Source organism: Manihot esculenta, chromosome 8 (genome assembly GCF_001659605.2).
Source record: "Manihot esculenta cultivar AM560-2 chromosome 8, M.esculenta_v8, whole genome shotgun sequence".
Lineage (NCBI taxonomy): Eukaryota > Viridiplantae > Streptophyta > Magnoliopsida > Malpighiales > Euphorbiaceae > Manihot > Manihot esculenta.
This window is the reverse complement of record NC_035168.2, coordinates 40160962-40177018: the sequence shown is the minus strand read 5'-3', so window position 1 is coordinate 40177018 and position 16057 is coordinate 40160962. Positions and strand designations below refer to the sequence as shown.

Below are 16057 nucleotides of genomic sequence, written 5' to 3'. Positions count from 1 at the left end.
TTTCTAAATCATAAAACATAAACAAAGCAAAATAAATACAAAATCAGAAATAAAATCATATATACAGGTAACAATTTAGCACCCTTTACCCAAAAATGAAGTTCATTACGCAGTGAATCATAAAAATTTATTTACTTTTAATTTTTCCTAAATGTTATTAGAATAGTTAATCGGATAACATTTTTGAACAGAAGGGTTTTAAAAAATTTAATTTGAAATAAAAAATAATATTATCTGCTAAAAAGAATATATTAATAGCTCCTCGCTCATTTTTTATAATTACTTTTTTTCCCCTTTTGTAGAGAGATACTCATCTTCCCTCTTCATCCTCCTCGTCCTCACAATCATCTCATCTCTCACAGGAACACAGTGACCGACCCCAACAGCAAGAGAGAGAGAGAGAGAGAGAGAGTGGGGTTTTTGCCTTAGCAATTGAGTTTGATTTCTCCGCTTTATTCTATTTCTACAATTTAGGGTTTGCTCTCCAGGTTAAGGGGGAAGTACCTTTCTTTGTTTTGTTTTAGGGTTTTCGCTGCTTGGATCGGATTTAAATTGAAGTTGGAGAGAGAGAGAGAGAGATGGGAGGGATAAGGGGGTGTTGATTTCCTTCTTCATCTCTCGGGTCTGGCGGTGAAATACAAGTAGCGTAGGAGGATGGAAGGGAGGAGGATATCGGCGAATCCAAGGCCTTGTTCCGGAAGGAGGATATTGGCGAAGAAGAGGCCTCGCACCAATGGATTTGTCAACACTGTTAAGAAGTTACAGAGACGCGAGATTTCTTCTAAGCGAGATCGTGCTTTCAGTATGAGCAATGCCCAGGAGAGGTTTCGCAATATGCGTTTGATGGTATCCCATATCTTCCCCTCTCTCTCCCTTTCAGCTTGCATTTTCACTAGTCTTCATTTTTCTGCTTTCATAATTCTCAATTCAAATTCTTAATGTCCTTATGCTGGGGAAAAGAAAAATAAGCTGAATTGGTGCTTTTTAAATTTTTAAGTAGTTCAAATTTCGTTATAATTGTGGCTTTTGTTTCAGATGTTTGAGTTATTCTTTATTGGCTGTTGTTACAAGCTGGTGCCTTGTTTGTGAACTGAAACTGTTACTGATTCATGTACATTTAAGGGTTTTCTTATTCATATATAGGAGTTGCATCAGAAAAGAATGTTATAAGTTATGATCTGGTGCATCTCTTTGACATGCGATGGAATGTTCAGTTTTACTCTTTTTTTCCCTTTAATTTTTAGTAGCAAGAAATAGTTCTTTATGCGTATGGTTTACTTTGCTCAGGAAGAGTATGATACTCATGATCCCAAGGGCCATTGTTCAGTAGTGCTGCCCTTTTTGATGAAGAGAACAAAAGTCATTGAGATTGTAGCTGCACGTGATATTGTCTTTGCTCTTGCACATTCTGGTGTTTGTGCAGCTTTTAGTAGAGGTAATAACAGAAATTTCAATACTGCAAAGAAATAATAAGTATCGAACTACCATTAGTTGCCTCATTTGTACTTCATTTTCTTTTTCTAGTTAAGGAAGATGACTATATCTCATGCTTTTGTCTCTATTATAAGTGCAGAGACAAATCAGAGGATATGTTTTCTGAATGTGAGTCCTGATGAAGTCATTCGAAGCTTGTTCTATAATAAGAACAATGATTCACTCATCACAGTTTCAGTTTATGCTTCTGACAACTTTAGCTCCTTGAAGTGCAGATCAACTAGAATTGAGTATGTCAATATCTTCTCTTCTTTATATATATATATATATATACATCTTTTCTGTTATTACCGTCAATTTTTGTTATTACAACTCACAACAACTAAGCCTTCATACTAAATCATGGAATTCTTGACTTTGATTTAATTGCTAGGTACATAAGGAGAGGCAAACCAGATGCTGGTTTTGCTCTTTTTGAGTCTGAGTCCTTGAAGTGGCCGGGCTTTGTAGAGTTTGATGATGTTAATGGGAAGGTCCTAACCTACTCTGCGCAAGATAGGTACCTTTCCAGTGCTCTTGCCATGTAATTGCAAAATGTTTCATTACGAATTCTAACATTATCTTTTCAATAAACTATTGTGGTCAGTGTTTACAAGGTTTTTGACCTTAAAAACTACACAATGCTGTACTCTATATCGGACAAACATGTTCAAGAAATCAAAATCAGGTAATCTCTTTTGTTTTATCTCTCTGTTTGTGTGCACGTGTGAGTGGTTGGGCATCACACACTCACTTAGTTTCTAGACTCATTCTTGGTGTCATTACCATTGTCCTCCTATCGCTAATTTATTACATATTTGCATCAGTCCGGGAATCATGTTGTTGATATTCAATAGAGCAAGTAGCCATGTTCCTCTTAAGATTTTATCAATAGAAGATGGGACAGTTCTAAAAGCCTTCAACCATCTGCTTCATCGAAATAAGAAGGTGGACTTCATTGAACAATTTAATGAAAAGCTCCTTGTTAAGCAGGAAAATGAGAATCTTCAGATCCTGGATGTAAGTAATCTACATTTTTCTTGGTGCAGACATCATTGATTCTGCGCCAATAATTATGTATTCCTTTGTGCAGGTTCGGAATTCAGAATTAATGGAAGTTAGCAGAACTGAGTTCATGACTCCCTCTGCATTTATCTTTCTCTATGAGAATCAGCTGTTCCTAACTTTCAGAAACAGAACTGTTGCTGTTTGGAATTTTCGTGGGGAGCTTGTAACTTCATTTGAGGATCACCTGTTATGGCATCCTGACTGTAACACAAATAACATATACATAACAAGCGATCAGGATCTAATTATTTCTTACTGCAAAGCTGAATCTGAAGACCAGTGGATGGAAGGAAATGGTAACTTTTCCTAGAAACTTTTCTGTTGAAAATTATATTGTTGAGTGTTTGAACAGTTTATAATCTGAGCTGGCAGATTGATAATCTTGTTAACTTTAATTGTTTCAAAAAGGTGGAAGCCTACCTGGATGAGCTGGGGGTTGCTAAATTTTTGCGTATTAATAGATATTTTGATCTCATTCTGATCGTTGTTTGCTCATTCAAGTTTATTTTGGCTTGTCTTTTTTGAGCTGTACTGAAGAGAATGTTAGCACAAGGGAAGTTATTCCATCTTATAATTTTTTTTTTGGGTGCAGCTGGCTCTATCAATGTCAGCAATATCTTGACGGGGAAGTGCTTGGCCAAAATAAATGCTAGCAATGGCAATCCCAAAGGTGATGAGTGCAGTGGCAGTACCTCAAAGCAGAGTCACTCTCCTATGAGAAGTACGGTTGCAGAGGCGTTGGAAGACATAACTGCACTTTTCTATGATGAGGAGCGGAATGAGATCTACACTGGTAATAGACATGGATTGGTTCATGTGTGGTCTAACTGAAGTTAAGAGCATGCTTTGTTTTGATCTAAAGATGTACTCTGACATGCCTGCAATGAGATCTACACTGTTAATAGACATAATCTGGGTTATGTATAGCAAATTCAAGAGCTGGTTTCATCACTTAGATCAAGCTCCTAAGATTCCCCAATCAGGGGATGTTCCATACCAGGCTGCATTACTTTTGACACTGTATTGTTGATTTGCTTCAGAGTGAATTGTACCATGAAATATTTTTAGCTTCTTGCCTAGCAAATTGTAGATCTACTTTTGGGAGTTCGTAGGGTGTTCAATTGAGACGCAACTGTTAAGATTTCTCGACATTGAGCAACATGTAACATTAGTTTGTATTGTTTTTGTGTCTGCCAAGTAAACAAGATGTTTGCTTGTTAAGTATCAGTCTCTACCAGAAGTGAACGAACATTCTGGAAATTTGATGTTTGGGCGAGGAAATCTATCAGAAGTGAGGTTGCAGCAATATTGTTTTTCCCATTAGTATGACATCAAAAGGTATAAAATGAGTAGCGTGAGATAATTCTGTCTTCCAATCTCGTTGGTGATTGAACCTTCGCAATTATCGTCTTGGTTATTAGTTGATGAGGTTCTAAGATCCAACAGAAGGTTGGATTAGGATATGTGTGTGAATTTAGCTCAAGTGGTTCATATTTTACTTTATGTTTTTTTTCTTTTGTCCTCGGTATTTTGCTACAATACAACATGTCGTTATGTAGGACTGTACGTACTGTGTTGACATTATTCCGGATGTGTAAGGGTTTGTTGCTCCACCGATCTATCAAGTCAATTGAGCTAGATTTTTCTCAGTTGGGTTTCGAGCCCTGCTTTGTTCATCTTGCTGGCACAGGGCTTGGACCGTGTTTACATGGGTGGATTGGCGTGTTGGGCTTTAACAGGGCCGTAACTTGGCTTTCCCTCATGGGCGTAGCTATGGTCTTGGTATCCGAGGTCTAAAGTGCCCCATCATTTAATTGTATTAAAATAATTTTAATCATCACAGTAATCACATTAACTCACCCAATTAAAGACAATATAAAGCATAAGGAAAAAAATTAATAATCCGTATATCCATAAGGAGCAAGCAAACAAGAATGCTGCTTGTAGAATACATAAGACGTTGTACTAAGAAAAAATTTCCTTCCACTGCAACTCTTTCCCCAGCATAGAGGGAGAAAACAAGAAAACCATTAAGTTCTTTAATCAAATAAGAAACTGAAAATTGCTTGAGAGCACAAGTTAATGCATGGGTAAGGTCTCCACATTTACCATTTCCGAAACTCTAATTATTACTGCGTGGCTTTAGGAGTGGTTTTGTTAAAACTTCTTCTCTTTCGCTTTTACCAATTTCAAATTCATAGTTTTGATTTTGCTCTCGATTCTTCTTCTTGCGCTGCTTCTGCTAACTTACTCTCCTATGTTATTTCTGCTTTCTCGTTTTGAGGTTCGTCTCACTCTTCTCATGCCTTTCATTAGAATCCCAATGTTGTGGGTGTTATCCTTTCTTTCCTCTTTAATTTTTTTCTCCAGTGAGTACGTTGACACCACTATCTATAGGATTAGGACTCCTCTTCCTAATGAGATGATTGTTCTTTCCAATTCACCTCCGGCGGGCTTAATAGACGCCCAGTAAGGACGTAACTTAGTTTTCTTTGTTAAGCAACGCAATTTCCGGCTGATATTCCCTTTCACCCCTTTCTTCATTGAGGTATTTTGTCATTTCGGAGTGACCCCATATATTGTCCTCCAACTCCATTCTCTTCGTGTGCTGTTTCGAGTCTGTGTGTTTGTGTTGGAGTTTTGCCTTCTCTGTCACGTTGTTTTCCACCTTCTTTGTCTCATTAGATATAACCATGTGTTCTTATTATTTTGGTCCCAAGTAGGGTTGTCTATTTTCGCCGGATACAAAGACTCGATAAAGGGCTGGATTAAGGGGCTGTTAAGTACATGTAGGGAGCTGAGGTACTGCTTGAGATTTCTGAAGGCTTTCTGATAATCCTCTGTCCAGTAAAAATTTGGGACCTTCTTCAGCTTTTTGAAGAAAAGTAGGCATCTTTCTGTTGATTTGAACATGAATCGGTTGAGTGCCACCACCATTTTTGTAAGCCTCTGTACATCCCATACACAGGTTGGCTCAGACATTGTTAGTATAGCTTCTACCTTCTCTGGGTTCGGCTCTATGCCTTTTTCACTGACCATGTAGCCTATAAATTTTCCCCCTCTAATATAGAAAGCACACTTTGTTGGTTGAACCTCATATTGTACCGCTATAATACGCCAAAGACCTCTTCCAAATCAGCCAGGTGTTGTTGGAAGGTCTGACTTTTAACCACCATGTCGTTGTAACGACCCGAAAATCGGACCGCTACCGGCGCTAGGATCCGGGTCGACTTAAGGCCGCCGGGACCCGTAGCAAGCCAAACATACATCCTGGAAACCTGTTTAATCCCATACATGATCAAGGAAAATACATAAAAATTTAAAACCTTTCTTTCATACATCCAACTCAACCTGAACATATACTGTGTATAGTCATAGTCATAATCATGATCCCTCAGTGGGATCTCAACAATGCCCCAATGGGCAATACAGCATGAGATGAGTTGGCTAACATCTGTATCATCAAATAACTAAGATCATGCATCAACAAGGGATTACAATACTCATAGGGTCAAGCACATCTATAACCTCAAAAATCTCATTACATAACATACTGAAATCTCTCACATTACATCATAGTACAATTGTCATGTCCACAGTCTAACTATTACATAAGCATACTTCAAAACTCTGGCTAACCTCCTGGTCTACCCTGTACCTGCACATCTGGGGTTAGGGGAGAGGGGTGAGCTACAAAGCCCAGTGAGCAGAATAGTGAAATCATATATTAAAATTTTCATGCCATTATGAAATGCAACACATCACAACAAATCACATCTCGGATGGTATTGTCACCTATAGTCCTCTACATAGTCCAACTGTGCCGGGACGTAGAATGGGTACAACCGGTCTTTCTCTTAACATAACATGTCATACAGTCCAACTGTGCCAGGGACGTAGAATGGGTACAACCTGGACTTCCTCTTACATCGTGCCAGGGACGTAGAATGGGTACAACCTGGACTTCCATACCATATCATGCCATAACATCATCATATCATATGAGGACTAAAGGATCATCCAATACCCAATCCACATCAACATCATAAATGCAATGCAACATATTCGTGAATACTAATGCAAACAACCTACTACATCTCATGGCATTCATGATGCATGGATCATGCTCGAAATTCATATTTCAATTAATTTAAAACTTAAGGTTTATTCCACTCACCTCTGGCTAGCTCTGACAACTCTGTAGCAGCTGGCTCACTGCTGAGGTCCTCGGTTCCTCGGGTCCGAACCTACACAGGTGGACTCCAATGAGGGACCAAACATACACAAACATAACTCTAACATACTCCCCAAAAACCCCCTAAAATATCATGAAAACATCACATATAAACATGCAAGAAATGGCTGCACAGGGCACTTTCGGCGGCAGGTTCGGCGGCCGAAAGTCCCTCCAGAGCCGAAAGTCAGGCAGGTTCGGCGGCACCTTCGGCGGCTGAAAGTGCCAGACAGAGACGAAAGTCTCCTTTCGGGGGCAACTTCGGCAGCCGAAAGGCCTGCCTCCCCAGCCATGTTCGGCGGCCGAAAGTGCCTTCGGCTGCCGAACCTGGTTTCTGCCAAAGGGCAGAAACTCGGCTCCTTTATGCACATTTGCCTCCCAACTCTCAAATCATGCATAAACTTGTCCTAAAACATGCATACACACCATACATCACACCTAGGGGTCTCAAACTATCATATACCCCAACTACAACACTTCAACACACAAAAATCAACATACATTGTTCATCAAAATATCAAAACCCATAAACTCATCAACAAGCCTAAACATGCATCTCTACCCATAAAACAACTAAATGCTTGTTTAAAACATACAACAAGGGTGGATCCGAGCTTACCTCTTGAAGAAACGAGAGGAAAGGCGACCCTAGCTTGGAGATGGAGAGATTGAGCTCCTTGAACCTCCAAGTATCCAAAACTTGCTCTTTACTCACCGATCTTCAAAACAGAAGTTAAAACCCGTGAAAACCATGGAAGATCTAAGGAAAACACTCAAGATCGAGGGAGGGGTGACGGAGACTCACCTTGGCCGACAACGGGGGAGGAAAAGCTCGCCCGTGCGGACCTAAGGGACCCTTTTATAGTGGCTGGCCAAGCCACGTTCGGGGGCCGAACTTGCCTCCGCATGCATGCCATGTTCGGCGGCCGAACTTGACTTTCGGCGGCCGAACCTGAACTTCCCTCACTCATGCTTTCGGGGGCCTAACGTGCCTCCAAAATGCATGCATGTTCGGCGGCCGAACTTCACTTTCGGCGGCCGAACCTGGGTTTTCCTCCAAAGACTTTTCATGCAAAAACTCATTAAATTTTCATACTTAAAACCATGAAATACCTTAAAACATTTTATGAAAACATGTTTCTACCCTACTAGAGGCTTCCGACATCCGAGATTCCACCGGACGGTAGGAATTCCGATACCGGAGTCTAGCCGGGTATTACATTCTCCCCCCCTTAAGAACATTCGTCCCCGAATGTACCTCAACTAGCACACATAGCATGGCATAAAACATAACATACATACATAGCACATAAACACAAAGAGATCTAACCTTAAAAGAGATGAGGGTACTGCTGGAGCATAGACTCCCGTGTCTCCCAAGTGCATTCCTCCAAATTGTGGTGGTTCCATAGGACTTTCACCATCGGGATTTCCTTGTTCCTTAACTTTCTGATCTGGGTGTCTATGATCCGTACTGGCTGTTCAACATAAGTGAGATCCTCTTGGACCTCCACATTAGGCTCACTAAGAACCTTGTTCGGATCTGACACAAACTTCCTCAACATTGAAACATGGAAAACCGGGTGGATTCTTTCCATTGAAGCAGGTAAATCCAGCTTGTACGACACATTCCCAATCTTTTGCAAGATTTCAAAGGGTCCGATGTATCGTGGGGCTAGTTTACCTTTCTTCCCGAAGCGAACCACTCCCTTCATAGGAGACACTTTGAGCAATACCAGATCCCCCTCCTGAAACTCTAACTGCCGTCTGCGGATGTTTGCATAGCTCTTCTGTCTGCTTGCAGCAGTCTTGATTCTCTCTCTGATTATGGGTACCACCCTGCTGGTGATCTCTACTAGCTCAGGCCCTGCCAAGGCCTTTTCTCCAACTTCCTCCCAGCAAACCGGTGATCTGCACTTCCTTCCGTACAAAGCTTCATATGGAGCCATCTCGATGCTAGCATGATGGCTGTTATTGTAGGCAAACTCCACCAAAGGTAGATGCTGCCTCCAAGAACCGCCAAAGTCCAGCACACACATTCTGAGCATATCCTCTATGGTCTGGATGGTCCTTTCTGACTGTCCGTCAGTCTGGGGGTGGAAGGCAGTACTGAAATCCAACCTAGTACCCATGGCATTCTGCAGACTCCGCCAAAATCTGGAGGTGAACTGGGGCCCTCTATCTGACACTATTGAAACAGGAACCCCATGCAGCCTGACGATCTCATCCACATACACCTGCGCCAACTTGTCCACAGAATAGCCACTCCTGACAGGAATGAAGTGAGTAGATTTGGTGAGTCTGTCCACAATCACCCATATGGAGTCTACTCTGTTGGACGCTGCCGGTAACCCCACTACGAAGTCCATAGCTATATTTTCCCATTTCCATTCTGGGATAGGTAGCGGGTTAAGCATTCCAGCCGGCTTTTGATGTTCCAGCTTCACCCTCTGACACACTTCGCAGGCTGACACGAACTGTGCCACTTCTTTCTTCATAGCTGGCCACCAATAAACCTTCTTTAGATCTTGATACATCTTGGTGGCTCCGGGGTGAATGCTGTATCTTGCATTATGAGCCTCTCTCATAATGTCTCCTTTTAGCCCGATGTCATCTGGTACACATAGTCTGCTCCCAAAGCGGAGGATCCCCTTACTGTCGAATCTGAACTCACTATCATTGCCTGACTGAACAGTCCTGGCAATCTTCACTAACTCCGGGTCCTCATGCTGTTTTTGAGCCACCTGCTCCAGAAACACGGGTGCCACTCTCATCTGGGCCACCAAGGCACCTGTACCAGACAACTCCATCTGTAGACCCTCCTCAATAAGCTTGTAGAACTCCTTCACCATTGGCCTCCTCTCGGCCGATATGTGGGATAAACTACCGAGTGATTTCCGGCTTAAGGCGTCTGCCACGACATTCGCCTTACCCGGATGATACTGAATCTTGCAATCATAGTCACTTAGCAGCTCTACCCATCTCCTCTGTCTCAAGTTCAAATCTCTTTGACTCAGGATGTACTGCAGGCTTTTATGATCTGTAAAGATCTCACATTTTACCCTATAGAGGTAGTGCCTCCACATCTTGAGTGCAAAGATTACTGCTGCCATCTCCAGGTCATGTGCGGGGTAATTCAACTCATGCTTCTTCAGCTGCCTAGAAGCATAAGCAATCACCCTCTCTTTCTGCATCAGTACACAACCCAGTCCCACACGGGACGCATCACAAAAGACTGTAAAGTCCTCATCACTAGATGGTAGAGCTAAAACTGGTGCTGAAGTCAACCTCTTCTTAAGCTCTTCAAAACTTTCTTCGCACTGGTCGGTCCACAGAAATTTCTGATTCTTCCTGGTCAACCTGGTCAGAGGAGCTGCTATCTTTGAGAAGTCCTGAACGAACCTCCTGTAGTAACCCGCCAAACCCAAGAAACTCCTGATCTCCGTCACTGAAGTGGGTCTAGGCCAGTTAGTCACAGTTTCTGTCTTTTTGGGGTCTACCTCAATCCCATTCTCTGACACTACATGCCCCAAGAACGAAATGCTCCTCAGCCAGAATTCACATTTAGAGAACTTGGCATACAAGCCGTGTTCCCTCAAGGTCTGCAAGACCAACCGCAGATGATGGGCATGCTCCTCTGCATTCCTGGAATACACTAAGATATCATCTATGAAGACAATAACGAAGTGATCCAGGTACTGGCTAAATACTCTGTTCATGAGATCCATGAATGCTGCAGGGGCGTTGGTCAATCCGAACGGCATTACGAGGAACTCAAAATGCCCATATCTGGTCCTGAAAGCTGTCTTCGGCACATCTTCATCCCTTATCCTTAGCTGATGGTACCCCGATCTCAGATCTATTTTGGAGAAACAACCCGCTCCTGTTAGCTGGTCGAATAGATCATCGATCCTTGGCAGAGGGTACCTATTCTTGGTAGTGACTTTGTTCAACTGCCTGTAGTCGATACAAAGTCTAAGGGATCCATCCTTCTTCCTCACAAACAAGACCGGAGCACCCCAAGGTGAGGTACTCTGTCGGATGAAGCCCTTTTCTACCAACTCTTGTAATTGCTCTTTCAACTCCTTTAACTCGGCTGGAGCCATCCTGTAGGGAGGGATAGAGATCGGTCTAGTTCCAGGCACCAACTCTATCTTGAACTCTATCTCCCTAGCAGGTGGTAAACCTGGAAGCTCATCCGGAAAAACATCCTGAAACTCTCTGACAACTGGCACCGAGGCTGGCTCCCTGACCTGACTGTCTAGCTCTCTCACATGAGCTAAGTACCCCTGACATCCCTTCCTAAGCAACCTACGAGCCTGAAGAGCTGATATCAGACCTCTAGGCGTGCCCCTCTTGTCTCCTCTGAAGACGACCTCTGACCCGTTCTGATCTCTGAACTTGACTACCTTGTCCCTGCAGTCCAAGGTAGCACCATGGGTAGATAGCCAATCCATCCCTAGAATGACGTCAAAGTCTGTCAAATCTAGAACCACAAGGTCGGCGGAGAGGCATCTTCCCTCAATAAAAACTGGACTGTACTGGCAGACTGACACTGCCACTGACGGGTCACACTTGGGTCCACTGACCCATAGGGGACACTCTAACCCAGAGACTATCAGACCCAACCTCTCAACGGCTCTCGGAGCAATAAATGAATGAGATGCACCCGGGTCCATTAATGCATACACATCAGAACACCCAATGACGAGATTACCTGACACCACGGTGTTGGATGTGTTAGCCTCCTGCTGAGTCATGGTGAAGATCCTGGCTGGAGCTGATGGACCTTCACCTCGGGAACCAGAAGAAGAGGCTGCCCCTCTCCCTCTACCTCTGCCACTGCCCTGAGTTGTGGCTGGAACTGCTGGCTGTGCCACACTACCAGAAGCTGTCTGCTGGGGCTGGCCCATAAAAGGCGCTCTAGGACACTCCCGAGCTATGTGTCCCTCCTGTCCACATCTGAAACATGTATTAGTCCCAGCTCGACACACTCCCCTGTGCGGTCTTCCACATCTCTGACATTCTGTACCATCTGAGCCTGAGCTCGAGCCACCGCCAAATCCCAGACCGGATTTCAACTTGTTCCAAAACTTATTCTTCTTCGGCTTCCTGGTGGTGTTATCCCACCTCTTCTTACCTGAGCTCTGAGAAGAGAGACCTGGCCCTCCTCTGCCTGGGGCCTTAACCCCTGAAGACTGGGCCACTGACTGCTTCACTGACCCCTCGACTATAGCACTTGCTTCCATTCTCCGAGCCATATCCACCACAGTGTGGAAACTTTCTCTCTCAGCTGACTGAATCAACGAGGAGTACCTGGAATGCAGCTTCATAACATACCTCTTGGCTTTCTTCGTATCTGTATCTAGAGCTTGCCCTGAAAAAGGTAATAGCTCCAAGAATTTATCCGTGAACTCCTCTACACCCATGTGCTCTGACTGCCTCAGTTGCTCAAACTCAATCATCTTTAGTTCTCTGGAACTGTCTGGAAAAGCCCATCCAGCGAACTCATTCGCAAATTCTTCCCATGTCATACCATCTAGTCTTGGGTCCACATAACATTTGAACCATTCCCGTGCCTTCTTGCACTTTAAAGTGAACCCTGCCATCTGAATGGCCCTGCTGTCACTTGCCCCTAGCTCATCAGTTATTGTCTTCACCACTCTCAGATACTCAAAGGGGTCATCCCCTGACTTGTACTTGGGAGCATCTAGCTTGAGGTAGTCTGTCATCTTTACCTTGCTCCCATCGACTGAGTTAGGCCTAGGAGGTTGAGTAACTGGGGCTGCTGGTTCTGTAGGTGGTGGAGGTGGAGGTGCAGCATTCCCCGAGGTGGGGTTTGCCGGGTTTGGATAGAAGGGTGAGGGTGGATAAGCTGGGTACTGTGTGTAAGGTGGATAGAAAGGTGGATAAGGCATGTAGGTAGGGTAGGGGTTAAAGCTGGAGTAATCCGATGTACCTCCCATCGGATACCCTGAACCCTGTGGGAAGGGTGGATAATGGGGTGGAAAACCATACCCCGAGGCCTGAACGCCTCCCTGAGACTCCCCTGTCCCCTCTTCCTCCATGCTCACGTCCAAGTTCCCATCCCTTCTCTGCTCCTCTTCTAAAACCTCCCTCACATCTGAAGAACTTCCTCCTCTATCAGTCCCCCTTCTGCTAGCATCAAAAGACCTTCTAGGGTCCCTTGACACTCTTTCTCTGTTGGCTCTACAAGACATTGCCCTAGGCAATGTAGGAGGACGGGCACTCGTGCCCTCATCCTCAGGTGGCACTCTAGTCAATCGTGCTGATCGACGAGTTCCCCTCATCCTGTTTTTCTGAAAAACAGCACACATCATACAAACATTAGCATCATATGGTTCATGTTGGCACACATGAACCCTCATCACATACATCACATAGCATAGCATATCGTTAATGCACATGCACAAAATCATGGCATTTCACATCATCAAACAAGACAGGACTCCACATCCTATCCTAGTGGACATGATCTCCCTATTGTGCTTGACCTTCTAGAACATCTATGAGCCCGACACTCTAGGTCCGATCCTATGAACCTAGGGCTCTGATACCATTCTGTAACGACCCGAAAATCGGACCGCTACCGGCGCTAGGATCCGGGTCGACTTAAGGCCGCCGGGACCCGTAGCAAGCCAAACATACATCCTGGAAACCTGTTTAATCCCATACATGATCAAGGAAAATACATAAAAATTTAAAACCTTTCTTTCATACATCCAACTCAACCTGAACATATACTGTGTATAGTCATAGTCATAATCATGATCCCTCAGTGGGATCTCAACAATGCCCCAATGGGCAATACAGCATGAGATGAGTTGGCTAACATCTGTATCATCAAATAACTAAGATCATGCATCAACAAGGGATTACAATACTCATAGGGTCAAGCACATCTATAACCTCAAAAATCTCATTACATAACATACTGAAATCTCTCACATTACATCATAGTATAATTGTCATGTCCACAGTCTAACTATTACATAAGCATACTTCAAAACTCTGGCTAACCTCCTGGTCTACCCTGTACCTGCACATCTGGGGTTAGGGGAGAGGGGTGAGCTACAAAGCCCAGTGAGCAGAATAGTGAAATCATATATTAAAATTTTCATGCCATTATGAAATGCAACACATCACAACAAATCACATCTCGGATGGTATTGTCACCTATAGTCCTCTACATAGTCCAACTGTGCCGGGACGTAGAATGGGTACAACCGGTCTTTCTCTTAACATAACATGTCATACAGTCCAACTGTGCCAGGGACGTAGAATGGGTACAACCTAGACTTCCTCTTACATCGTGCCAGGGACGTAGAATGGGTACAACCTGGACTTCCATACCATATCATGCCATAACATCATCATATCATATGAGGACTAAAGGATCATCCAATACCCAATCCACATCAACATCATAAATGCAATGCAACATATTCGTGAATACTAATGCAAACAACCTACTACATCTCATGGCATTCATGATGCATGGATCATGCTCGAAATTCATATTTCAATTAATTTAAAACTTAAGGTTTATTCCACTCACCTCTGGCTAGCTCTGACAACTCTGTAGCAGCTGGCTCACTGCTGAGGTCCTCGGTTCCTCGGGTCCAAACCTACACAGGTGGACTCCAATGAGGGACCAAACATACACAAACATAACTATAACATACTCCCCAAAAACCCCCTAAAACATCATGAAAACATCACATATAAACATGCAAGAAATGGCTGAACAGGGCACTTTCGGTGGCAGGTTCGGCGGCCGAAAGTCCCTCCAGAGCCGAAAGTCAGGCAGGTTCGGCGGCACCTTCGGCGGCCGAAACTCCCAGACAGAGGCAAAACTCATGCATGTTCGGCGGCACCTTCGGCGGCCGAAAGTGCCAGACAGAGACGAAAGTCTCCTTTCGGGGGCAACTTCGGCAGCCGAAAGGCCTGCCTCCCCAGCCATGTTCGGCGGCCGAAAGTGCCTTCGGCTGCCGAACCTGGTTTCTGCCAAAGGGCAGAAACTCGGCTCCTTTATGCACATTTGCCTCCCAACTCTCAAATCATGCATAAACTTGTCCTAAAACATGCATACACACCATACATCACACCTAGGGGTCTCAAACTATCATATACCCCAACTACAACACTTCAACACACAAAAATCAACATACATTGTTCATCAAAATATCAAAACCCATAAACTCATCAACAAGCCTAAACATGCATCTCTACCCATAAAACAACTAAATGCTTGTTTAAAACACACAACAAGGGTGGATCCGAGCTTACCTCTTGAAGAAACGAGAGGAAAGGCGACCCTAGCTTGGAGATGGAGAGATTGAGCTCCTTGAACCTCCAAGTATCCAAAACTTGCTCTTTACTCACCGATCTTCAAAACAGAAGTTAAAACCCGTGAAAACCATGGAAGATCTAAGGAAAACACTCAAGATCGAGGGAGGGGTGACGGAGACTCACCTTGGCCGACAACGGGGGAGGAAAAGCTCGCCCGTGCGGACCTAAGGGACCCTTTTATAGTGGCTGGCCAGGCCACGTTCGGGGGCCGAACTTGCCTCCGCATGCATGCCATGTTCGGCGGCCGAACTTGACTTTCGGCGGCCGAACCTGAACTTCCCTCACTCATGCTTTCGGGGGCCTAACGTGCCTCCAAAACGCATGCATGTTCGGCGGCCGAACTTCACTTTCGGCGGCCGAACCTGGGTTTTCCTCCAAAGACTTTTCATGCAAAAACTCATTAAATTTTCATACTTAAAACCATGAAATACCTTAAAACATTTTATGAAAACATGTTTCTACCCTACTAGAGGCTTCCGACATCCGAGATTCCACCGGACGGTAGGAATTCCGATACCGGAGTCTAGCCGGGTATTACAGTCGTGAACGTAGACTTTCACATTTCTTCCTATTTGATCCTTAAAGATCCTATTCATCAGCCGCTGATATGTTGCTCTAGCATTTTTTAACCCGAAAGGCATAGTCCTATAGCAGTACGTCCCATCTCCAGTTATGAAGGAGGTCTTTTCTTCATTCGACCTGTCCATAGGGATATGGTGGTACTTGACATAGCATCTAGAGACGACAAGTAATCAAAACCAACCGTAGAGTCACCATTTTATTAATATATGGGAAGGAATAACAATCCTTTGGGCTGGCCTGATTTAAATCAGTGAAGTTTATGCACATTCTTTATTTTTCATTGGCTTTTTTTAATACCACAGGGTTGGCTAACCACTATAAGTACAT

The 16057-nt window shown here is 43.9% G+C and overlaps 1 protein-coding gene across 1 annotated transcript; it reads left to right on the top strand.

Annotated features, from left to right (window-relative positions):
- The first annotated feature begins 281 nt into the window (after window positions 1-281).
- LOC110620994 lies at window positions 282-3917 on the top strand. The gene is made up of 8 exons (XM_021764978.2): window positions 282-846; window positions 1288-1435; window positions 1574-1724; window positions 1868-1993; window positions 2081-2161; window positions 2301-2493; window positions 2567-2837; window positions 3134-3917. Exons 1-8 carry the CDS (start codon window positions 655-657, stop codon window positions 3370-3372), a joined length of 1401 nt encoding a protein of 466 aa, XP_021620670.1. The 5' UTR covers window positions 282-654; the 3' UTR covers window positions 3373-3917.
- Window positions 3918-16057: the final 12140 nt, after the last annotated feature.

Bases quoted from the DNA above. Each gene is read 5' to 3' on its own strand.
- LOC110620994 (XM_021764978.2), top strand. From the start codon at position 655: ATGGAAGGGAGGAGGATATCGGCGAATCCAAGGCCTTGTTCCGGAAGG. The intron at 1,994-2,080 runs GTACCTTTCCAG...TATTGTGGTCAG, and splicing joins ACCTACTCTGCGCAAGATAG to TGTTTACAAGGTTTTTGACC. The intron at 2,838-3,133 runs GTAACTTTTCCT...TTTTGGGTGCAG, and splicing joins CCAGTGGATGGAAGGAAATG to CTGGCTCTATCAATGTCAGC.